Raw genomic sequence first — 24,337 nt, 5'->3', positions numbered from 1 at the left:
GGGGTGGGGTGGCGGGGTGTGTGTGTGTCTGCTTTCTCCAAACTATGTCCCTTTTCCTCTGTAGCTTGGTTATAGTAATACAGGGCCCTTTGTTCCTATCCTCATTGCATTCTTCTGTGGGTTAACATTTACGAAAGATTTTTGATCGCTCCTTCTGACAAAGCTTTTCTGATGTTCGGTCAGAAGATATTCTGTGATACTTACCTGTGTTACCAAAAATTATTAAATATGAGCATTTTTTTAGTACTTGTAAGTGATCACATGGTTTCCTCAGCATGTTGGTAAATGGAGGGAAGCACCTCGGTACTTGCTAGGATCTCTGGCTTTAGTAAATTCGTGGATTTTGGTGAGTCCTAGCCTTCCCCTAAAGCAATATCTTCTCACTTTCTGGAGCTTCCAGCAGGCCACCTGGAACAACAGCACTGCCTGTAGAGATGTTTTGGTATCGTCTGTCAGAGACAACTTATTTTGACCCTTCGGGAGGCTTTCAAAGAAGCTGACTTGAACACATAGCGGTAAATGCCTCAGCATCCTTGTCCACACGTTTTCTGTAACAACCTGAAGAGCCGCCAGACTTCAAGGAATGGTGAACGTGTCCTCTGCTGGCACATGGGCGATGGTGACAGTAAAGGCAATGGTGTTTTTCCTACTTAGCATTTGAAACAAGATGAGAGCTGTGCTGCACGCCTTCCAGTAGCCTGGAACTGGGGGTACCTGTGCCTTGTTCCAGAGTCTGACGGTGCTGGCAGAGGGGTGCGGGGTGGAGAGCCAAGCCTGGTGTGGCTGGTGGTGGGCCAGGGCATGGTCTCGGTGCTGTTTGCCAAAGTCTCACTCTTTGCCAGGGGGTATGTGGCACGGCTCTCTTCCTGGCCGTTTTGGACACAGACATGAGGAGACTGTGTGCCCCTTCGTGCCTGGATGATGGCCCTTATTTAACCTGCTTATTCACATCACATCTGAAGAGCTGACGCAGATTTATGTCTGAGTAGTTAAAAAAAAACGAGAGAAAGTGTGTGCTACAAAAAAAAGAGAAAGAAAAAAATGTAGCTACCCTCTGGATTACTTCTGTTTTTTTGGTGTTGTTTTTTTTTATATAAGCAGGTGGGGGTTTTTTGCTTTTTTTTTTTTTTTTTTTAAATTGTGACTCACCTAGGTTGTGTTAGGAAGAGATGAAGAAATCACCTTTGTGGCTAACCACTTTCCTGGCAGTTCCACTGCGTGAGAGGAGTAGAAAACAGAGCTGTTAATGAAAGATCAGTAAAGTAGATCTTTAATGTTTATAATACAAGCGTAAAGTTACAAAGGGCAGTCGACTAAAAGGCGCCTTTTATTGTTAACACAGTTGTATGTGAAGTCCAATCCTAAATTTGAATTAATATAGTTCATATGTTTGGTTCTGAAAATAAAGCTGTGCTCAAATGATATATATCGCTGCAAGCATTGTTCTGTTGACAAAAGCTTTATGTGGACATTTTGCTACAAAAATATTCCCTCTCTTAAATCTTTATGACGGTGACTATACCAATCACGCTGAACTTTCTTGCCTGGGAGCATGTACCTCCCTTAAAAATCAATGTAATGAGGGTTTCTAAATGGTGCCTGTTTACCTGTATTGCTTGCTGTACACTTGCTGACCACAAGCTCTCTAGTCTCCTTGCAGTGCTGTCTCTTTCTTGCACGCGTAACAAACTAGTTAATGAAAATCCATTTTCAAATGCAACATGTTGGGAGAATACAGGCTTATCCGTGTCCTCTGCTGACTCCAGCCGGGACAACTGCGAAGCTGTGCCCTGCTCGCTGCCAAAGACGATGCCCCCGCTGCCGAGCTGGCAGGGTGGTACGTCTGCTCCAAGCTACTGCAACACGATGTATTAACAACGTGCAACATCACTTTTGATTTATATTAATATGCCAGGCTGTGACCTGTGATGGCTGAGGGCTGCGGTTCGCAACCTCTGTCAGGTAGAGAGATGCCCCCTGAAGAAGTTGCTGTTCCCATCCGAGGGGGCAGTGGCCCCTTCAGCCGAGCGTTTCCTTCCACAGCTGAGCCTGACAGGGGCTGTGAGTCAGAGCCTTGGACTCTTTTAAGGTCTCCTTCAGCAGAGTGATACGAAGGCATATTTTATTTGTTGTTGTATTTAAGCTGTTCAAAACCAGTACAGCCCTTTCCCTTTGCCCCTTGTTTTGCCAGTGATGGTTTTTCCACTGAAGTTTGGCAAGTATTGCGTAAAGCGCTGTGTGGTTTTGTTACAGGAATATTTGGTTCACTGGAGTCCTCCTTAATCATAAGGCAAAGTCCATTTGAGCTACCGAATGAATATTCATCAGTCGTCCTGCACATAGCCAAGTGGTAATTAATTCTTTCTCTTCTGGTGACCACATGCTTCTGATATGGAAAAGAGAGTCGAGGGGGGGGGGGAAAAAGGGGAAAGCAAACAGAAATGACACTGCAATCCTGCTGGTTTGCAGAGGAAAGGGAGAATACCCCTCCTTCTAACATTTTGGGCTTATGTCTTCCTAAAAAATGGGGGAGGAGAAAAAAAAAAATCATTTGCTGTCCCTGTGTTTGCAGCAAAGAAAGGCACTGTGTTATCCCACGGATCTGTCGTAAGGAATTATAGTGGCAGTCCTCTTCCCCCAAGCTTTGCTTTTTGTGCCTTAAAGATTGAATTGCCTTCCCTAGTGGCCTTTTTTCTGGAGAATATAAGCTATGAACAACAGTTTCCTCTTTAGCTGTTCAGCAAATATTCCATATTGATCGTGAATTTGGGCTTTTAGATGCAGAATTTTTTACTTGGGTAACTGTGAGGTGTGTCTGCAGCTTCTTTTGCTGTTGTGTCAGGTTGAAGTCAATGTTAAAACCTGGAAATTTCTGTTGAAGCAAAAATCTGAAGGTCTGAAAAATGAGGAATTATTTGAGCTAAGTGGACTTTTCGGTGGAGCTATGTGTTTGTTCACAGTAAATGGCTATATGCATGTACGTATATTCAGATGTGCGCACAGCGGTCAGGCTGTCTGCGGGACTGTTTGGATACAGCACCTGAAGTTGGTTTGATTAATGCTGCTCAAATGACAGCGCCTTTGGAATTCTTGTCTTCCCTCTGGCACTCGTGACATGCGGGAAGACTTTTCTTTCCAGCTCCTCCTGTTGGGCATTTTCTGGACATGTATTTCTTCAGTTCTGCCTTTTAATTGCTGTATCGTTCAGTAGTCTTTGGACATGCAAGATGCTGAGACATAAGAATGTTATAAATCTACTAGTCTGCCTTTTTCCATTCAGCACGTGATGCTTGCTTTCTGCCAGGGTATGTACCCTTATAAAACTGTTGGTTTTCTTCTGATCAGTGAAAGAACAGAGTATGATACTCAGATCTCAGTTGCATGTGCATGTCTTGCCCCCTGGAGATGGATTTCTGAATTTGATAGTAGGCTGTGTTCCTTTTCGTTTAAGCTTTTGAAATGTATAAATAATGACTGTCTACTTTGCTGTTTTCGTCAAGGAGCAGGAGGAAGAGATGCTTATACCATCGCTACAGAAAACAGATACTCTTCCTCCAAAAACACAGCCCTATGAGTCAGGAGGTATCCAAGCCCCAGGCTTTGGCAGCAGCAAGCGTGAATCCCTTTCTCTTTCCATCTTCCATTCCTTTTCCTGCTGCCTGTGTCCCTTCTCGTCCCATGCTCCCCCAGGTCTGTAATCGTCCAGGCAATGCCCCTAATTTCTGTATTAACCTCTGTATTATTGAGTATTTCATTTCACTTTGTCAGTAAAGATCCTATCCCGACATTTCACTGCCCCGAGCTCCGGCTGACCTGACGCCTGGAGGAGTAAGGTGCATTAGCCTCAGCAAATATAAATGATGTTGCTTCATGGAATTCGGGAGAATTATTTTCACTCTTTTTCTGTATGCCAAGGGCCTAACTTTTGCTTCAGATTTCTTACTGGTTGCATTTCTTACTGGGTGCACCCACTCTTGCTAGAAGAGGCATTTAAATTGGAGTAGCATTTGTTTATCTCTTTTTCTGAGATCCGTGGTCGTAATGGAAGTCTGAACGTAGCCTTGATGGCAAAGAGAAATGCAAAAAAAGTTCCCATCTTGGTCGCTGGGTAGTTGCTTTTGTGTTGGGGGAGCTGTTGCATTCTGCTCTGATGTGCCTTATACGATGCTTTCAGAACTGTTAATAGAAACGTGGGGGTGGATAATGCCTGCTCTTTATTAGTTCTTGTCACTTTGTGGCTTCGAGAGGCTTGCTGTCTGTTATTACAAAAGGGAAACGGCCGCTGCTATGCTCGGTGCTGCAGCAGTGCAGAATGCAGCCCTTTTCCTGCGTAACTATTGAAAACTGTTACTATAAGCTTTGGGAGGAATATAAATCTAGACACTATTTGAATCCAAGATCACTTTAATAAGACAAAAAAGCCAATACAAAAATAAATTATTTTAATATGGTGTAAAAGCCAGTAGAGTTGGTTATGAGCTTATATTTATTTGTTTAAAATCCCCTCCAAACAAGCAACAGATCCTACCAGAAATCCATGCCTCGATACTAAGGACAGAGTAAATCTCCATAAAATGCATACGTGGAAATAAGGTTGGCTTGATTATAAAACTGGTTTGGTGACAGCAGAGCTTGTATCCTTGATGTCAGCTGGAAGATTACACTCAAACCTTCTATTAAATATCCACCTACATCTCAGCATGTTTCCTGCCTGGAAGATCATCCTGAGTGACATGGCTATATCTGCGCCTAAAAAACTACGTGATCCTGAAATACTGAACTGGGTCCAGAGCTGGAGCAAGCGGGACATACCTTCTCAAGGAGTAAAGACCAGGGAAGGAAAGAGAAAGATTCTGCTATCCACAGACAGAGCTGTGTTTCCCTGGGCAGGCTGTCCAGAGCAGAAGGAATTTAAAGCTCTGTGTCACCGGGGAGCCCAGCACGAGCCTGAGTGACACTTGTGTGTGCAGTGCAGCTCCACAGTATCCGAGTCCATGTCGCCAGTGACAAATCCCAAGAAGGGAAGCAGAAGTAGTTTGTGCTGCTCTCCTGTGCTTTTTGTTTCACCTTTGCAGGTGGGGAGTTGTTACCTCTTGGTTTTAATTTATCTGGGCACATGAGACGTTCCCAAGAGAATCCTTTAAAGTTTTCCTAAACTTAACCCCAACTTGCCACTGAGTCAGCATCTCTTGTTTTAATGTATTTTAAGCTGCTGCTATGTGACTTAACTGTCATACCTTCTTTAAAGCCCACTGTGTCCTTTTGAAGAGGGTGATGGAATAAAAGCCCTCTGTAACTGTGTTTAGGGACAGTAAGGTGTAAGGAAAAAGTAGCTGATGGGTACCTAAATCCGATAGGCATTTATGTTAAGTAAGGGAATGGAAACGGAGCGATGTTATTGCCTTAAATTCTCCTGGGGTTAACTTTGTGAGTGGTGGTAAATGGTTATATTACTTGGAGGGTCTGATCGCTTGACTATGTAATATTATGAAGTTACATATTTAATCATCTTAGGTAACAGCGGGGCATTGATTTCTCAAGGCTTATTGCTTTTGTGTTATTTGATTGACATTATTCATTTTATTATTTTGATTTTCAAAAAAAAAAAACAACAACCAAAAAAGAAGGTGCATCTTTTTACTAATTGGTACCTGGATGGATTCTCTTTATAGTTACAGAATATGTATATCCTGAGGTACAAAATTTGTAAGCTCTTCGTGTTCTCTTTAAAATTAGTTCTAAATTGCTTCACAGCATGATTAATAAAAATAATGATCACTATGGAAAAAAGCCTCATGTTTTAATTCAGTGTAGAACTCTTGGGTTTTGACATTTTGGGGTTTTTAAATTATTTTTATTCTAGATGTATAAAAGTAAAAATGACAGCCCATTTGTCATTTACAGAAGCCAACGTATAAGATGCATAATGATGAAGTGGTGCTCTACAAAGGAGACCCAGCAAAGTAAGTCATAAACTGAGGCAAAACAGGTGAGTGAAAGCGTGACTTTTGGTCACCACTGAGTTGTAGGCCCATGCATCCAAAACGCGGTCCCGCTGTATGATCAGGGCAGGGACAAGTATCTGGTACAGGTTACAAGCACTGCTGGAAATCCAGGGCGCCTGGCACATAGCCGTGTGATGCCTGGTCCTGGCGCACTGGTGTCCAGAGCGGTGAAAGAGCAGTTCCGGACCACCTAGAGGACACAGCCTTCTTCACAGGTTTGATGAGGACCAAGCTTTCCCACCATCATCTCATTTACAGAATGAAAGCTGAAGCTGATGGGATTTGGCTCTAGGAAGACTTGGTAGGTCCTCTGAAAGGTGTTTTTGGAACCTCTTTTCCAAATACAGACTGTGGTGTTACCTGGTCATGGATCAGTTGCTGTCAACAGCTTCATCTGACTTGGTTGCCTTCCGTATATGTTTTTCCTCATGACTGTACTGTTTTTCATTTGTAACAGATGATTCAGGTGAAACTAAACTTTTCTTTCTCTCTTGCTATTGGAATATGATCTGCCTACCACTAAGACAAATCCTGGAATTTGCCTTATTTGAAATTTTTCTTTCATTATCATGGGTATGTATATGTGAAAGTGATAGTCCAAAGCAGCCTCAGGACGCATTTATTTTAGGATATGTATTTCTCCCGTGTTGCATTTTTTTTAATCAAACAAAGTAGGCTGAAAATGTCAGGATTTCAATAGCTAAAATCCATCTCTGGTTTTATCTTTTAATTTAATAGAAACACACACAAGAGCTGAAAGCATTTTTTTTTTCTTTCGTGAGGAAGTAGGCTCCTAAAGTAGGAAACACACAGAATACATGAGGAGAAGACATACTGGAAAATATATTGTCTGCTCCTGTGAACTATGTTTTTTCTAGCCTTGATATATCCTTGCCTTGCAATCCTGTAATGAAAATTTATTAACTGTTGTATTGAATCTGGTGGATTTACTAACACTGAGACATCTGAGGAGATCTCATTTGCCTTAAAACTAACAGGCTTGCTTTTTTTTTTTTTTTATGGTTGAAATAGGGGATTTTTTTCCTTTTTTAAGCCCAGTTTGAAGTAACACAGTGGATGCTCCATTGCACCCTCGGTATTTTCCTACGTTACTCAGCTCAGGTGGATGCCTGTTGAGAATGTACGCACAGCCCACAGCACTGACTTAAAGCCTCCCTAGGCCTTCCCCAAATAAAACAGGCTGTTCACTGCCCTGTTTCTGAGGAGAAACCCCAGAGACACGTTCAGTCTTGTTTGCTCCTGGATATGTATCTACAGGCTCCACCATGAAGGCTGAGTAACTGGGATTGTGCTCCACTGATGGGCCTGGCGCTGAACAGGCTTCAAAGAACGCATTGATTGCTCTGCAGGAGAAGTGATGGCTTTGGGATTGGTGTGAGGTGTGAGAGAAAGTGGAAGGAGAAGTGGAAACACAAAAACCAAGTATCTTTGCTGCCCGAGATGTGCGTCCTGTGTGGACGGCTGATGTTCGTGCCTGAGCTCTCAAGTCAGCACCTCTCATGGTTGTGGTATCTTCCTAAGGAAGTTTGGAAGTGACTCTGGAAACCAATGGCTTTGCCGTGCAGAAAGCATACATTTTCAGCGAGCGTGTCTGGGATGCTGAACTACTTTTTGCTAAATGCAAGGATTTTGGTTGCTTTAATGAGCCGCAGAGGCTGCAAACTGGCAGCTCTGCTCCTTCCCCTGCCACGAACCGCTATGCTCCACACATCTCAAAAGCTGTGAAAAGAGCAACTGAGCTCACACGTCTTGTCTGCACTCTGAAAATGAAACCTCTTCTGCATCTTTGAAGTGTCCAAAACTTACCGGGTCATCTGCCAGAGGAAACATTAGCTAAGCTGGCCTTAGCTGGTAAAATAAAATAAAATCTCCTGGTCCTGGGCAGCTGAAAGCCTGATACCAGAAAGCGTATGGGGACCCTTTTAGAAAGCTGATAAAGAGCTGAAAGATAAGCGAAGACTAGATATGGTAGTTAATACAACACAGAAACCAACAAGACTTTAACTCCTTGCAAGTACAGCCTACACAGGAATTTCGTTGCCGTACAGGAAAGCGCAGATAAACGCTTGGCTGTCGTTTCCACTCCCACCGTTTCGCTGTCCTCCCCTACCAACAAGAAGATGGGAGCACGCCCAAAAGGACCCATTTAACTCACACCAGTAGACAGATGGTAAGCACTGGACAACCAGAAGTCCTGCCACGGCTTTCTTCCAGGTCTTGGTCTAAGGTGGTAGGTGAGAGGGGTAAAAACCAACCCCCAAGCGAACAAACCCAGAGCTTTTGAATTTTGATTACTTATTTAACCTAGAATCTTTCAAGGCACTTACCTGTTTGGAAGATGGATGCCAAGTGAAGCACTTTTCCTTTTCCCCTTCCTGGCAGTGTGCCAAGCTCGGCTTCCTGATCTGGCATGTCAGACATTTCTAAAAGACAGCTTTGTTTTCCTAGGGAAAAGGAAAATCTATATTCTGAGGTAAAGAAAGAAGCTCTCCTGCCTCCTAACACTAGTTTGAAAGAGGAGGATGTTGTGGCAAGCATTATTTTGTTTTCTTCAGAATTCCTTTTTCTCCCCCTGATGCTCACGTGAAAATTCTCGTACTCAGAGTACAAATACATTAGTTACAAGAACTGATTTTTTTTTTTAATCATTGAAGAAGAGATGCCAGTAGCCTGTTGTTCTGTACATTCATTTTAATGTCCTGAGACAGTTTGCTGCTAGCCAAATAATTTGATGCATGTACTCTCTTGAGGAGGAGAAACAATTACAAAGGGCTTTTGCTAGCTTTTAGGAATTTATTGACAGTTGTTCAATTCACTGTAGACTGCAGCAATAATTGTGTGATTTTGGTCTCAAGTCCTAACTTTCAGCTGTTTTAGCTAGTCCCCTCCGAGCCCCAAGAAGCCTGTTGCCTGCAACTTGAGTTTACAGGTAATATATGTGTGCGTTCTGGTTTGTGGCATGTATTGTCTTGTAGGTTTGATATTTGTGAAGCTGGTTTTGGTTTTTTTAGTTGTTTGGTTTGGGGTTTTTTTTTGGTTTTTTGTGTATGTGTGTGTGGTGGGGTTTTTTGTTTTTTTTTTTGTTTTGTTTTTTTTTTTTTTTAAAGGAGAGATATGCTTCCATGTCCCCGTCTTATTTAAATGCAGAGGGTTACTTTGTCATTTACAAGCTCATCACTTCAGGGAAAGGTCTGTGGACTTCTGACTGCCCTGTAAGTGCTAGGACAGGCTTGCAGTACCAAGCTAAGTGATACTAGCTCTCCGCTGTACCGTGAGAACAGCTCACAGATAACTGCCTGTGATATTTTTTTTTCCTTCTCTTTCCTTTTTGTAGTGCAGAAGGTGACCCTGATGGCCGGGCTCCTGGCTAGGGCTGGAGGCACCAGCCCCGTCCTGGTGTTCCAAGTGGCAGCTCTGGCAATGCTGGTGTTGGGTGAGGAGGAGCCCTGGCGAGGAAAAGCAAACTGCTGGCATTTTCTTAAATCCTGCATAGGAGTTACTTGGTGTGGCTGAGAGATGCTGCTGGGTTATGGGAAAGAAAGAATAGCTATCGCAATGAGCTTCCAGCGGGGCATGCTCTGCACGATGTGTTTCAGCCTGTTGTGTTCTCCATGCTGAATTTTGCCCAGGGAGCTGGGAGGTGAAATCTGATCCCAAAAGAGCAGTACTTTGAGCCAATCTGTATTTTTATATTATCTTTCCATGGAATAGTTCAATATTTGATAAAAGCAAAACCCTTCAGGTTGAAGAGCAGAAAACATACGACACCCCCCCCCCCCCCCCCCCCCCAATACCCCTCTCCCCTGGTGCTTTTGCTTTCTTTTTTGAAGAAAGGACTCTCTTCTCATCTTCCATTTTTATGAAAACAGCAAAGCTTATAGAGAATATTCTGTTTGCTTAATGCCTTTGCTGTGAGATCTGCAATAGGAAGCAGATTTTTCTTCCATTCACAGGAGGGAAAAGTATTGTTCCTGCAGTGGTACCTGTTGTTCTGTGCTCCCTGTGCCCATCTGGGGCGTAAGGCAGCTCCTGCTTTCCCAGTGCATGAACAAATGGAGAAGTACGGTGAGGGACGGGGAGCTGGCCTGGCCCAAAGGTCAGTTCAGTCAGCGTCTGCTCTCTCCCACCACAGAACACGGTATGCTGGAAATCATTCATGCATCTACCATGAAACCCCTGGAAGAAGGAGAGACCCTGAATCTAAATTGTGTCATCAGCCATCAACAGACTCGGTCGTATAAAAAACCAAAGAGGCAGAACGAGGCTGGGTTTGGGAGGGAGATGGAAAGCTTGTACCTCTCACAACATTCAGACCCTGAGGCGAAGGTCATCTCCTCGCTGTTTCTGAAAATTCAGAGTCAACCAGTCAGTGGCCAGAATCAATGCAAGGCCAAAATGAAGAATACCGTCCTAATTAGCGTGGGCCACGTCATGAGAGCGAATGCAACAGGTAAGCTCTGTGTGTCGTGGAGCTTTCTGCAGAGGGAGCCGGGAGCTGACACTGTCATCTCTGGTGCAGAATTTCTCCATGATAAAAACTGTGTTCGTGGAGATGTAACCTCTCCTCCTAGGGTGCGAAACTAAAAATGGTCGCTACCATGCTGAGACGTGTGGAGTAAGTTTCATACTCCTCTGTCTCTTCGTCTGTGCATGCTAAGTGTAAGACTGACATGTGAAAAATGTTGGGGATTAGTTTTGGATTGGCTGTGGGCCCCTCTGAGCTAATGGGAATGGTTTCCCATGGGATTTCTACTCTGAGAACCGATAACCAGAGCTGAAAGGAATTGGGTGGGAAAATGTGTGTTAGCCTCAGGTTAGCTGCAGGTCTGCCCCGGTCCAGCTAGCCCCTGTGCTGTGATTACAGCCATAGCTACGTTCACAGGCGGTAAAGTTATTTTCTCTAAAATGAAAAACTGTGTATTTTCTGAAACAGAGACCTTTGTGTATGCAACCAGCCTAGCCTCATCGCCTCTTGAATTCACTGCAGTGTGCGCAGACCTCGGGGAGGGCTGGTGCTTAGCGCGAGTGATAACTGAGATACAGCAGCCACCACTGTGAATTATTTTGTTCTTTGAGGCGATTTTTTTTTCTCGTGCTTCATTATTTAGAAGAGAAAAACCATTGTGGAGAAAGACTGGGAGGGCTGGAGCATACAGTGGCAGTGCCCCTGTGCAATCGCTTCTATGCAGGTCTTAACTGATCGCACGGTGCAGTGTCCTCTACTTGCCAAGTGACTTCAGCTCCAAGCCTCCAGCAGACAGGAACATCTATTTGGCCTAACTAGCCGAGGTTCTCAGCTGCTGGTGGTGGTGAGCTACTAGAACTTTGCAGGTTGGTTCTGATCAGGGGCAAGTGGAGAAACCAGCTCATATTCCTTCCGGGCTGTTCTCCCAGCTTTGTTAAAATATAGGGTTTGTATTAATCTGTTGCTGCCTTAAAGCTTTCTCCAACGTATTTTGACAAAAAATAAAAGGAGTCACCTCTCTGCCATTAAGTTTTAGGTAAGGAAAAATGGAGTTCTGCAGACTTTTATTTCCATGTTGGTCATCATTGTACAAGGTGTGAGCATTGTCAATAGCAAAGAGGTCAGAGGGTGGCCTGGAACAGAACAAGGCTCTGAAGGTGGATTCTGAGCAGGAAAAGATGTGGGCTGTGGTCACAATATCCTGGATAATTGTGTGTGTCAAAGGTAAGAAGATATATCTGTATCTATATCTTTATATTTCCATATCTATATCTATTGATATATCTATGCATCTTTTCTGAAAATGGAGTTTAGGATTGATTTTTTTTTTTTTTTTTTTTTTAATAAAATCACAAGTCTCAGAGGCGGATTTCTGGCATGACCCTTAGATTTAATGACTCCTTGTTTCCCATTGTAATAATTCCAAAGAGGTTAGCAGGCTAGAGCTCCCCAGGGAGGAAGGTGAGATGATCCCAACTAACTTGCATTGCTTTTGGTTTTGAGCGATTTTGCAGAAGGTGCAGCTGAGCTGGATTCTGGCCAATGTTCACCGAAGTCACGTGGCTTAGTGTCCAGCTCCTGGTCGTGCCAAAACAGAGTGCGCTGAATGAGCACGGGACTATTGCTTTATGGACTTCAGATGTGTCCTCTATGGCCTTTTGGGATTATGTAGTTGTGTGCTAATGTGACATAAGGTATCTTGCAAACGGAACGCTGAGCCTGAGCTCAGGCTGTTGGCTTAGATGTGTGAAACTTTGTCGTCTTAGCCAGGTGACCCCTCCACATAACCTCTGAGTTGTAGTCTTGCATTAGGCGCTTTTTGAATAAACAGGTGTTTTCTTAATTTGGATTGGTATGTTTTACTTCTGAATACCAGTAATTTGTTTTATTTCTTTTTGGTCTGTGTATGTGTTCATCTTCTTTTCTACCCAAGGACCTGTACCGTGAAGATGCTGTTTGTGAAGTCCGAGATGTTTTGCTTAAGCAAGCTAATAATCCTGAGATGGTGTAAGAACAACTTCATTTTACTGCACATGATGAATATCTGGGATTCATGTTGTGTTTCATGGCACCCTTTGAGGTTTTGGGGAATTTATTTCTGGGATTGCTAGTACGGGTTGATTGGGATTATTCACTTTGCCTGTTAACCCCACTTACCTCCTAGGCAAAGAAGAATAATTTCTTCATGCCTTTTCTAGTCCTAGTCCTGGAATTGAAATTCTCTCACATCTAATCTTAGTTCTTCCAGGCTTTGCGTTCATTGAGGCAACAGACTTCTCAGTGTTGTGCTCTTTGAAATGGAGAGATGGTTTCCTTCCAGCTGTACTGAGACCTATCCCCCTTTCCCTTTCTGCGACAGCTCTCTGTGCAAAGAAGGATTTCCTGGGTTCTTCTCTCCTCTGAAATGTCTTCTGACATATTTCATGTCTGTCTGTGCTCTTCAGTTTTCTCTGAGTAAAACTGAGGCTCCTACTCTACTCCCAGCAGCATGAGCTCGGGTGGGGGATGCATGGGAAGCAGAAATGAAGTTGGACTCAGTGTTCCATGAACAGAAACCAAACCCAGGCACAATGCTTCATCTTCACCATGGGATGTTTAGAAAGGCTATTTTGTCTACAGTCTTTTTAACAGTGTCGCATCCCTCTCCCCTTTTCCAAGGTTTTATGTAAATTTGCCTTTTGTGTAAGGGGTTCTCTCTTAGGACTTAACATGCGGTACCAAATGGCAAGGGGAAGGTGGTCAGATGTGTATCTGTTTCTGTGGTTACCAAAGCCTGTCTGACCCTGCCATGTTTTTCATACCTGGGCACGTGTGTAATGGTTTTGAACATCAAAGCAGACACGTATCATCTCAATAAATAAGGCAAGTGAGCATTTATCTCCTCATTGCCTTGCCAGGCATCTGATTATCAGCTCTGAAGGGCTGCGATGGCAGCTGCTTTGTGAGCCTTTCCATCTAAGGCAGACTGATTTTTGGATTTTTGTTGAAATAATTGTGTACGTCACATCTGACAGAACCAGCCGCTTAAAGGGCAGCCTTGATGCTGAGAAGCAGTAACAAGCAGTGTAGATGTCTTGCTAGCTGGGGGGAGGTGGGTGGGGGGCTCGGGAAAAGCATCGTATGATCCTGTTTTGGGCTCCACTGAGCCAATTCAGACTGCAGATATTTTTAGCGCTATTCTTCAGCAGGCAGCATGCTGTACAATTACACATCAACATGATGCTTCTCTTGTAGTTGGTGTAACCATGTTTCCACCTCCTGGCAACTATAAGAATAGCTGAAAAGAGACTAAGGAGAATTCTGTTTTTATTTTTTGCGAGACACTAGAAGATGGAGCAGTAATTTTGAAGAGGCACTTCTCTTGAGCTCGGAGAGATTTTTAACTCTTCAAAGTTCAATGTTCTATGCTATGTATAAGCACAGAAGCTGTTTACAAGTAGTTTGCTTCATAAATACTGTGAAAATGAGTGCTTGAGCTCAAGGTCATAAATACAAGGTGCTTGCAGCAGGACTGTAAATAGTAAGACACCAGACTAATTTCATGTTGAGGGAGGGAACATGAGTTCATCCATGGTAACTGGGGACATGAACACACCTACTGAAACTGCAGTCTCTAAAATACCTATACGTTCTGTCTATTAAGGACTACAATTGTTATAGAGGTACATACTGTTATGGAGGACACGTAGACAAGACTATAGGCATTCTGCAAGGTAAGTGCCCTTCAGTAACGAGAAGGCATTAATTTTCCCGAATAAAAATCTCTTTCACAAGTCAGGATGACCTCGCCCTGTCTGTGACAGTAGACAGAGCTGGGTTTTCTTTCAGGAGCTGATCAGAAACCTATAGCACTCATTTGTTCTTCGCCAGTTCAATGCCACCTGCCTATTTCACAGGAAAACCCCAAAGCCCTTTTGGTAGCCGTCTCACAACTGCCCCGTGTGAACAGGAAAAAGACAAGTTTGAGTAGGTAGCGAAATACATATTTCTAGAACCTGTAAAGAAATATAGACTGCTAGTCCAAACTTTTCAGATCAAAATGGCTTTTTTCAGTGAAAACTGGTTTTCAAGCTTTTCAATGTAATGTGCACATATGCATTCAGCCAGGATCCCTTACGGGCATAATGAGATCACTGTTCCTTATGCCCTTATTAACTGCGGTAAAGCTAGTTTGTGGGAGTTTGGTAGCACATGTACATAAGCTTGTTTGAGTGGAGAGGTGCTTGACTCCAAAGCATTGAATCTGGACTTTGAATGAGGTGGTTTTCTTCATACAGTTGCAGGGACTCCCATGTAAACTGCAGTCAGTGTCTACAGCCTAGCTTCTTTTACATGATGCATCGCTTCACTTGGAAAAATCGGCCTGTTCAAAGGACCTTGTTGGAAGCCTGTATAATTCAAAGATGCCTTCAGTGTATCGCTACGGATGCATGTTTTAACGCCTTTAGCCAGAGGCTCTTTATCATTACAGAAGTCATAAACCAGCTCTGACAATAAACCATGTAGAAGCAACCTGCAACCCAGGTTTCTAGTGATGGAGACTTTGCAAACAGGCCAAATAACTTTTCCTGCTGTGTAGGAGGGCTGTGAGGTACACAGCTCTCTGCTCTCCAAGCGGGGGGCTGAGGAGGAAAAGAAAGAGGGGAGGAAAGCTGGTGAGGCAGCGCTGCCAGTGCTGTTTTGCTCTCCTATCTCCATTTTCAAGATAGCTGTTGGCTCCGGGCCCTGGCACTGGAGGCATCCCCTCTTCAGGAGGGGAAAAAGGCGGGTGGGGGGGCTGAGCCTGGCCTCGCTATGGGGCTGGATGTCCTGCTGTGGGGTGAGTTTTAATGTTCTCCTGCTGCTGTATGGGGAGGTCACTGCCCATGCTGGGGACTGCGGTGTCTGCCTGCACAAGCTGGGCTTTTTGGGAGCGGCAGCCCTGGCAGCTGCTTTACTGAAAGTATCCACTTTAATAAGAGTTATATGGAAAAAGATGTATAATCAGTGATGTAACTCGTTAGCTGAGCATCCCTAGGTACACTGTCACTTAATTGCAACAGCTCTACGAGTGTGTGCGTAATGTTGTATCTCTATATATTGCTTTTTTATAAACACACACATACGTAGCAACATGCACACATAGACACAATCGCAGCACAGATAGTTTTAGCCGATTCAGATGTTTTACATGTATTTTAAGTGGGTGCATAGCTGTGCATGGTGGCAGGGGCTGTACAGGCCTAAGGGCAGGGGGTGGGAAGAAGGCTGTGGTCTGGGGCGTGAAAGCATGCAAGCCAGAGCCTTGTGGTGGGGAGTGGGAGGCTTCCTGATCCTGCTTCTGCACACTCTGTGCTAGCTTAATTTTTTAAAATTATTTTTTTTATTATTTTTATTTTTATTATAGACAAGACCCAGCACTTTAGGACATTGAATGAGGAGCCAAAAGTCCCACTGTGCCTGCTCTCCCAGCCTGGAGCCGGCACTGCTCTGCCACCTTGACCTCAGGAGCCTTCCCCTCTGGCCTGATGGTGAGAAAATGAAAACGTTTTACCAGCAATGCCCACAACCCCACCACAGCGTCAATGTTCCTGACAGCCGACCTGACTTCACATTGCATTTTCCACCTGCAGACCAAAGAAGGCAGGCAGTTGGGGCAGCACCAGCCTGAATAAGGATATGTCGTAGGCCTGGGCTTCCCTTGGAGCTCTACCCTTCTGCATCACACTGCCTCACATCGAGCGTGAAATCAGCCAGAAGCGCTGCTAACCCCCTGCGATGCAGGAAAGAAACGGGGCGAGTTTGACTGGAAACCACCGTGGAGAATTTTTCTAAACCACTAAGTGACGCAGGGCTAAAGGTGTTAAGCTGGCTGATAAGAAAGAGAGTTTATGGCAGCAAAGCAGCCTGCATGGGGAGGAAGGAAACAAATAAAGCAGAAGCATCCCCTTTGATGTAGTATGCCCCACCAAAAGATTGTAGGCAGCGATAAATGCCATCCTGACGCTGGTGTCATGACTTTAGTTTGCATTTGAGAGGTGAGATGTGTAGTTTTTTTCCAGTACAGATACAGGTTTCTATATCAGGTATGCTTTGTTATAAATTGATTTGTTCCACTTGATACAAAACCCACAGAAATGGAAGCCACTAAAAAAAACCCACTATTGAGCCTTCTCCTTTGCCATGTGATAACAGTATGGATTTCATATTTGGAAGCATTGATCTAGCTGCTCTATAAACACAAAAGAGAAGATATTTTCTCTTCCTGTTAAAAAAAAAAAAAAATCTACTTCTATATGATGAGTCTGGGGAGGGCTGAGTATGCAGCTCCTTGGGGCTGGAGTAGCTGACTCCCAGCTGGGTCCGCTGCGGGTTCCTGGGACTTCTTGCAGGATGTTCACAGCTCTCCCTGGGGGGATGCAGCTGTAGCTTGCAGGGAACATTAGCTTCCCTGGGGGGTGAAGGAGGAGGAGCAGTGAACAGAAGGAGAGGGGCCCAGTAGTCCTGTGTCTCTACCCCTGCTTGGCACTGCCTAAAGCACCCTTTAGCATCGCTAAAGATCACGTAAGAGTGACCGATAAATGTGGAAGGACCGCCTGGGGTTCTATTTCTGCTCTACACCATTTCTTCTGCTATTTCTTTCTTTTCAAGGTGGGAATTATTTGAGGTTTGTAGCTTCTTTACGTGCAGTTTGGGATGTGTGGTGCATCACGTTTTGCCTGTAGAGTGGGAGGCCAATACCTCTGGCTGAAAGATGGGAGGAAACTTTTATCTGGGGAGTCTGAGATACGTACTGATTCTTATTGAAGTGTTTTGGGAGTAAAGTGTCCACCTATAAACCATCTCTTTTCTGTTCATCTTTGAATACTTGCATAGGAGACTTTCTTGGATTGTCCACAGTTCTGAAGGCAGTAATTGTACTTACAGGTTGTTGGTTTGCAGGTTCTTCCTGGAAAACTGGCAGCTAGGTGCAGTAGGTCCACAAGAGGCAGGAATTAAAATAGTTCAGGTCAGGAACATCTGGAGTATTGGGATGGAGTGAGAAGGCCCTGAGGTTAATGACCTACAAGTGGTAAGGGTCCTTGTAGGACCATGAGCAGAAGTTGCTGAACACAGCCATGCTGGTCTGGTGAGTGTTAGGGACAAATTAGGCGACAATTAGGGAAAAATTAGCTACAGTTAAAAAATAAATCCTATTCTTTGGTGTTGGAATTACAATATAATTGCCTCTGCATATTTTAACCTGGAAGTGTCAGGTTTTAAAGGCTTCATTATCAGCAGTGGTTCTTCCCATATGTTTGCTGACATTGGTGAGAGCTGCAGATGGTTTATACCTGGGGAGGTCAAGCTGTTAGGTACATGGACTAGGTTTTTTTTCCCCATACAATGGAAAACGTAAAGCAAATCTCTTCTGCCTTTCTGAAGGGAAGAGAACAGATTACTGGGGCTGGGTGGTGGGTAGCAGTGGTCTTCTTGTTCATCCTTTGCTCCTACTCTCCATTCCCAGTGCTGGGTTACGGTGCTTCCTGAGGAGGCTGGCTGCAAGGATGCTATAGGTGTGAGGTGTACAACTTCACTCGTGTTCTTGGCTCATAACTTTGTGGGACTAAGCTGTTTTCTAGATGGGCTGGCGTTAAAAAGGTAAATATTTCTGAGAAGAGAGGAAATGCTCACCTGCTTTCTTGAATTACAGGTATTAAAGATAAAAAAAGCCAGACAAAATACTCATCTGTTGTATAGCATTTTTATTCTTTTTCCCCTCTGGGAAAAAGCCAACTTTGTTGTAATGTTACATTAGTACTATCCTAAATATTAATATCTTGATGAACAGAACACACAGACACCACAAACCTTTGCCTTTCTGTGGAGGAAGCTTCAAACCTATTTACCTTCGGGTGTATGTTACCAAAACACTGTAATTTTACAGTTGTTCAGTATAACTTGTTCATAACTGTTTTCAAAACTCCTTCCATTGGTCTAGTTCTCTCTTTCAGAAAGCCATCTACCCTCTACTTCCCCATTTGTTGAGAACACTTCGGAGTTTGTATGTATTTGGAACTGAATGAAACTAGCTCACGAACCGAATGGGTTGATTTTCACAGCTACAAACCATCTCTGGCTTCCACTGATGCCAGCAAGTATGAAACATATAGGAAATGCACTATGGAGCTACAGCTCCTCCAGCCGCTGGCAGTGCTAACAGCCTTCTGCTGTGCTAGGACAGGGCTTCATGGATGCGTTTTCAGGCCAGAGAATAAAAACACTAGGAAGCTATAAAGTCAAACCAAAGGTCCGTTAGCCCAACAGCATGTGCAGTGGCCAGTCGCAGGTGATTAAGGAAGATGGCTCAGGACAGAGCAAGAACACAACCTCTCCTCTCCCCCAAAAAACTTTGCAGTTTCTAAGAACGAACAGCTTTGGGAGTATCTGTCTGCTGCACCTTTTGATATACAATTTGTCTTCCTCCTAGGGCACTCAAAGTCTTCCTACATTTTCTAACTTCATTTGCAGCAGAGGGACTTTAGGAATTCCCGGGAGAGGACCATCGCTCAGGAGAAACCAGGGCAGCAGTCGAGTCAGATCTGCCCCTGAGCGGGGACTGCCGGCTGCTCCCTGAGCTGGTGCAAAGCTCTCCGCAAACAGCGAAGAGGCTGCACAAAAATATGCGGGGAGCTGGCGCCTGAGGTGCATGGGGTCTGCAGACACATGGACACATCTGCTGCTGCATTTCTTCAGGTAACGCTTACAAATCAAACGCCTGGCAGCTCGCGTTAAAACTGAGGAGTAAAGGGAGAAATTGCCGTTTGAACTGCTCCAGTTATTTATTGCAAATGCCGTACCATGGGTAACCCCAGCTCCCCGAGTTCCCCACGCTCAAAAGAACAGCTGAACATGGAGGCTGACCTGGGGATGTTGAACATGTGGCATAACCAGCACCTCTCACTTCAGAAAAGGTGTTGGCTGCCTGCAGGCTTCGGCACTGGTTGCTGCGTGGTTGGTGAGTGTTTGGTTAAGGGCTCCCGGCCCCTTGCGACGACAGCCAGCCCCACGCGGGGTGCAAGGACTCGTGCCTGCAGAAGCCCTGCCACCCTCCCAGAGCCAAGGGATGGGGAGTATGGCTTGGAGAAGAGAAGCCTGGGTGAAGAGGTGGAAACATCAAATGCCTTGTAGTGGGTGATATGAAGGCTCTAACCCATAAAAGTGTGGGTTTGGATTTTAAATAACGTAGCCTTGCTTCGTGTATTGGTTACCTTCTCCTCGTGCCCTCCGGTGGGAGAGGTGACACAGCTGTGTGCGCCTGCCTCCTCTTCTTGCCGTCCCTGCCAGCCCTCTCCTGCCCAAAAAGTCTGTTATACAGGACAGACTTTTGAGGCAAGGTCTTCTCTACCCTTTAAAATGCTTCAGCTGCAAAGCAGAGCCATATTTTGCTGAGTTAATCATGGCAATGGCTACTGTGACATATTGGTTATTCTTTAAAAAGTTGTGGTGATGACTGCCGCACTGACTGATTCCTCGTTCTTTATAGTCTGCACCTTTTCCTCCTCCGGATTGTGTCAACGTATATTTTCATTATGTTGGACTTGACTTACGTTTATCTGATTTTAAGTCGGTGCTTTGCGTAGCTCAAGGCTCGTAGCTCGTGTTTGATGTGTAGCAGCAGACAGCTCTGTGTTGTGGTTTGCTCTTTGTGTCAGAAAGCGGTTTGTTTCCCTAGTTGGTGTCACATCCCCGCCGCGGGAGTGTGCGACCAGCTGGTTTGTTTTCACTCAGCCCTTTTGGAGGGGGTAGGGGCTTATGCCTGTCTGTGGGACATATCAGCTGCCTGTTAAGATCTCAGAAGAATCAACAAAATGGAATTAATGAACTGTACAGCTGAAAACAGGGATTATCTTGGATGGATGGTCCTAAACTGAGCTAGTTCTTACTTCTTTGCAACTGTACTCGTGAGGACGGAGTGGGGGGTTCCAGGTACATCTCTGGGCACAGGAGCCACCTCGCCAGCTGCCACCGGGACAGGCATCTACACTGGACCAGCTGCCTGTGTTAACATCTCCCTACCCATCCCCAGAACTGTGAGTATCAGAAGACCGGAGCGCGGTGGCCCTGCTGCTGTGCACCTCGCAGGCACCCCTGGCCGGAGGGCTCCTCTCCAGCCTGGCAGCCGGGTAACGCTCCTCCAGCCTCAGCGTTCCTCAGGATGGATCTGGGGGTGACCGGTGCCGTTCCCCCGCTGGAAAGCTGAGGCTGATGTAAGAGTGATGCGCATCTTGTGCCAGCCACTGCCATCAAGGCTGAGTAAAAATTTTAATTTATTTTTATGTAGTTAGTGAGGCATTTTAATTTCATCAAAGGAAATAACACAAGACGATCTACAAATATTCATTTGCAGCTTCTAGATCAATTTGATTCAGCTCTGCTTGGTTTCTCCTTTTTGGGTTTTACTTTGAGACTGACTTCTCGCTTACACAAGCATTCAAGGATTGTGAACCTTGAAATTTGCAGTCTAAATTCTGTGTTTCATACATGAATATTTAAACATATACTCTCTTCTTTCTGTAGGGCTCCACTTTTAATCATTAATGCCTGTTCTTTTGAGCAAATAAACCCCATATATATGAGACTTATATGCATTTTTAAATAAAGATTGTTCTCTGGGACAAGTTCCAATATGACAATATTCTCTTTATGCATATTTATAGATCCATCAAAATTGGTGAATACTGAGTTTGCTGATAAACATTGTGGAAGGTTTTTTTACTTTTCTTTTGAAAGCGTCTGAAAAATTATTTGCAAATTGGGTCAAATTAAGTACATAATTCTGGCCAAAAAGCATCTTTTATTTTTTGGTTTAAAAAAAAAATAATTTTTCACACTTTTTGATTGAAAGCAGCTTTTGCATGCATACTTTATCCAAATTGCAAAAATACCCCAAACCTTTTGACTGCATCAAGTAACATAAAAGAAAATATTTCATTTGTGGCAAAGATTTTAAGTGAACAAGAATTTGAATTTGGGAGTTTTTTAATATAAAAGTTATATTCCTTGTTGCATGTTAGTAGCAGAGTACTGATCAGCGTGGTTGTACTACAACTTTTTATGGGTTACAATGAAAGCTTTTCATCTAGATGCATCAGTGTTTTGTTAGAACCGTGAAGAAAACCGTCCGGCTGTTGTCTGAATGTGCGGGCACATCGTGTTGTGTTTTAAAAAATATTATTTTCTTTTGCACCCAGCTCACAAATGTGGCAGCATTTGTTCTTTTTGTGCCACAAATGGAGCAGTGCTCTGGTATTTCTTCTGTGCACCAGGTGTCCTCACTTGATGTATTTGACATTTAAAATGATTTTTTTAAGGCTGCGTAATTGAAGCCTGTTACTTTTAAAGCAATTGATACCAGATGAGGATTTAGGTTCCTGCGTGCGCAGTGAACCCTGGCTGCCTTTCCTCCTCTTCCCAGTGCATACTGAGAAGCATTTTTGTATTTAAATATGGGTGTGAACAGTGTGTGATCTAAATAGCCCAGAAGGGTAGTCCTGTTGCAAAACATATGACATTTCTGATTCAATCATTGCACAAAGATATTTGCTTCTCTGCTGCGTATTAGGGTTTGACTTGGGAATGAAAACAATGTTTCAGTATTTCCCATGGGATGAAAACACAATTTTCCAGTCATCGCTGTGGGTGACTGATTCAGAACATAAAAGATTTAAAGAGATACAAATGATGGCACAAAGGAGAGAATGACAAAAGGTCTACCACGAGCATGATTTGAGGGAATGCGGAGGCGAGTGATGGACAATGAGATGGCTTTATGGGCAGGCTACAGGGACCCTCAAGACAAAAGTGTGGCCACTGATTTCTGAGACAGTAACATCAGAAAACTGCAGTGCTGTGGAAACAAGCAGATGCTCTGAGACCTGGGCTTTTTTTCCCCAGCTGGCTGGGGCACAGCAGTGTGTTGGTTGTGAACATTTCTGCTGTGACAAACCAGCACAGGTGCCTACTGCAGCAGGGTGCTTCTCCTTGAGACCTGAGCCAAAGAGTCTGGGAGTTTGACTGTGGGAATACGTGTGTATATTGTTCAGTGCAGCGCAGTGCAAGTTTGCCATGCCAAATTGGGGTCGTTTGTATATGATACCTGATCATAGGAAGGTATCAGTGATGTTTTTGGCCAAATCCATGTTCAAACAACAGCTGAATGGGTTCACATCGGGAATCTCCACTGAGAACCACATATATTTTGATTGGAAATCTTTAGGATAGCGTAGAGTTCTGCTTTTTTGTGTGAACCAGAAAACAACGCGTTTGGATGACGGCGCTGTCTTAATCTTACCAATGAACTGCTGCTCTTTTTGCCAAAAAGGAGCTAGCCGTTTCTAAGATATGGTTTGTTAAAATGTACATCTGGTTGTGGAACAGCGTAAGTTATTAGATGCCTCTGGTTCACTGTGTCTAGGAAAGCAGGCAACAAACTCACGTGGTTTTGATCTCTTGCAATAGGATGTTTGCCCCTTTTTGTTCTACTGCAGAATTGAGTTATCCTTCAAGAAATGAAAAGCACACAAGGGTCAGGAATCATTTTTTTGTCAAACAGTTGATGAAGTTGATGAGGTTTCCTGTACATGCTGTTACCTTGATTTTTCAGAAGGAGTTGTAACGCGTGCATGTTTGCTCTTGCAAGACCTTTTTTCATCTTCTGCAGGTAAGTCTGTGAAGCAGCAGGAAGGGGTCTGTAGCTATCTCTGTGCTAGCTAGCTGGGAGTGAATAGGGAGCAGCTAGAGGTGCCTGTAAAATGGTATCAGAGAACCTGGATTTTTTAAACTTGTTTGTAAACAATAGTGGGGTTTTTATTTTCAAAACCCTTTTTGCTTTACTTTCTTCAGTACAAGAATGATACCGGACATGAGGTACTGTTTAGAACTTGGTTTTTCAAAGGAAACAGGTTTTACTATGTGTTCTTCTTAAAGGGGTTCTCACAATTTTTGACTACGTGCCATTTTCTTTGCCTTTGCTTTCTGCAGTTGCTGATTCCTTCTGCTAAAGATGGCTCAGACATGGGCAGTTCTGGCTGCGCTCCTTTTCTTGCTAATCGATCTGGTTGAAGGACAAGGTAAGCAAGAAAGATCTAAAACTACATACAGCGCTCTTTAGTACTCTATATTCCCAGCTCACCAGTACACTGAGACTTCACAGTTCACCAGGGGAAATTTTGCTTATTGTTCAATGTGAATGCAAATAGCGATGTCACCACAGCTGGCAAAATAATCGTGCGCCTTGCGGAGCGGTACGCGATGATATATCTGATAGAAATCTAACACAGATCGTCTGAAGACCCATCTCCTGTTCAACTGGGACGATATCAGGAGAGCTATGATTTTCTCGTAGAAACCGGATCTATATATGCCCATTATCAAATATGCCTGAGAACTAGTGCACTGAGTGATCTCGGGTTTTAACCTTGTCTCAGGTGTATGTTTCACTGCTATCCCTGGTTTTACTCACACTTTAACCAAGGTGCCTAATTCAATAACTCAATAATTTTTGTGAAAAGTAGTTTACTTTCCCTTAAGGTTGAATATTCCTCTCTTCCCCCCCCCTCCCCTGCCCCCCATTAGTTTTTCAAAACCTATATTAAAGTGGTAGAAATCTGTTGCCTAAAAAAAGGTGGAGGACCTGCATCTCATCAGCACACATCGCATAACTGCACAGTGCTCCAGCAGAAAGGCATCGTCCCCACTGCATTTCCAGATTTATTCCAGTAATGCTACTTATATGTGTCTGCACAGAGCGGTGTGTCCCCAAGGTGCCAGTACAGTAAGGAAGCAGAAATTTTTAAGTGTGATGAAGCCAGGTTCCTATGCTTTG

General features: G+C 44.0%; 1 protein-coding gene across 21 annotated transcripts in view; it reads left to right on the top strand.

Moving 5' to 3' along the window:
- The first annotated feature begins 19,103 nt into the window (after positions 1-19,103).
- Positions 19,104-24,337, top strand: part of LOC308058816 (cell surface glycoprotein CD200 receptor 1-B-like) — a 150,721-nt gene continuing 145,487 nt past the window's right edge. For 17 of the 21 annotated variants that reach the window (XR_013925978.1, XR_013925979.1, XR_013925980.1 and 14 more), the window contains exons 1-2: positions 19,963-20,543; positions 23,494-23,582. Coding sequence is in view for 5 of the 21 variants with exons in the window: in XM_080375212.1 (XP_080231338.1) it covers positions 23,516-23,582 (67 nt within the window). In the remaining 16 variants the exon portion in view is untranslated. Of the gene's footprint in view, positions 20,544-23,493; positions 23,583-24,337 lie in introns of all 21 variants that reach the window. The other 4 variants (XM_080375214.1, XM_080375213.1, XM_080375210.1 and 1 more) reach the window with 3 other exon arrangements.

Source organism: Falco punctatus, assembly GCF_963210335.1.
Source record: "Falco punctatus genome assembly, chromosome: 2".
In the NCBI taxonomy this organism is placed as follows: domain Eukaryota; kingdom Metazoa; phylum Chordata; class Aves; order Falconiformes; family Falconidae; genus Falco; species Falco punctatus.
The sequence above is the reverse complement of the archived record's forward strand: the minus strand, read 5'-3'. Positions and strand labels throughout refer to the sequence as shown.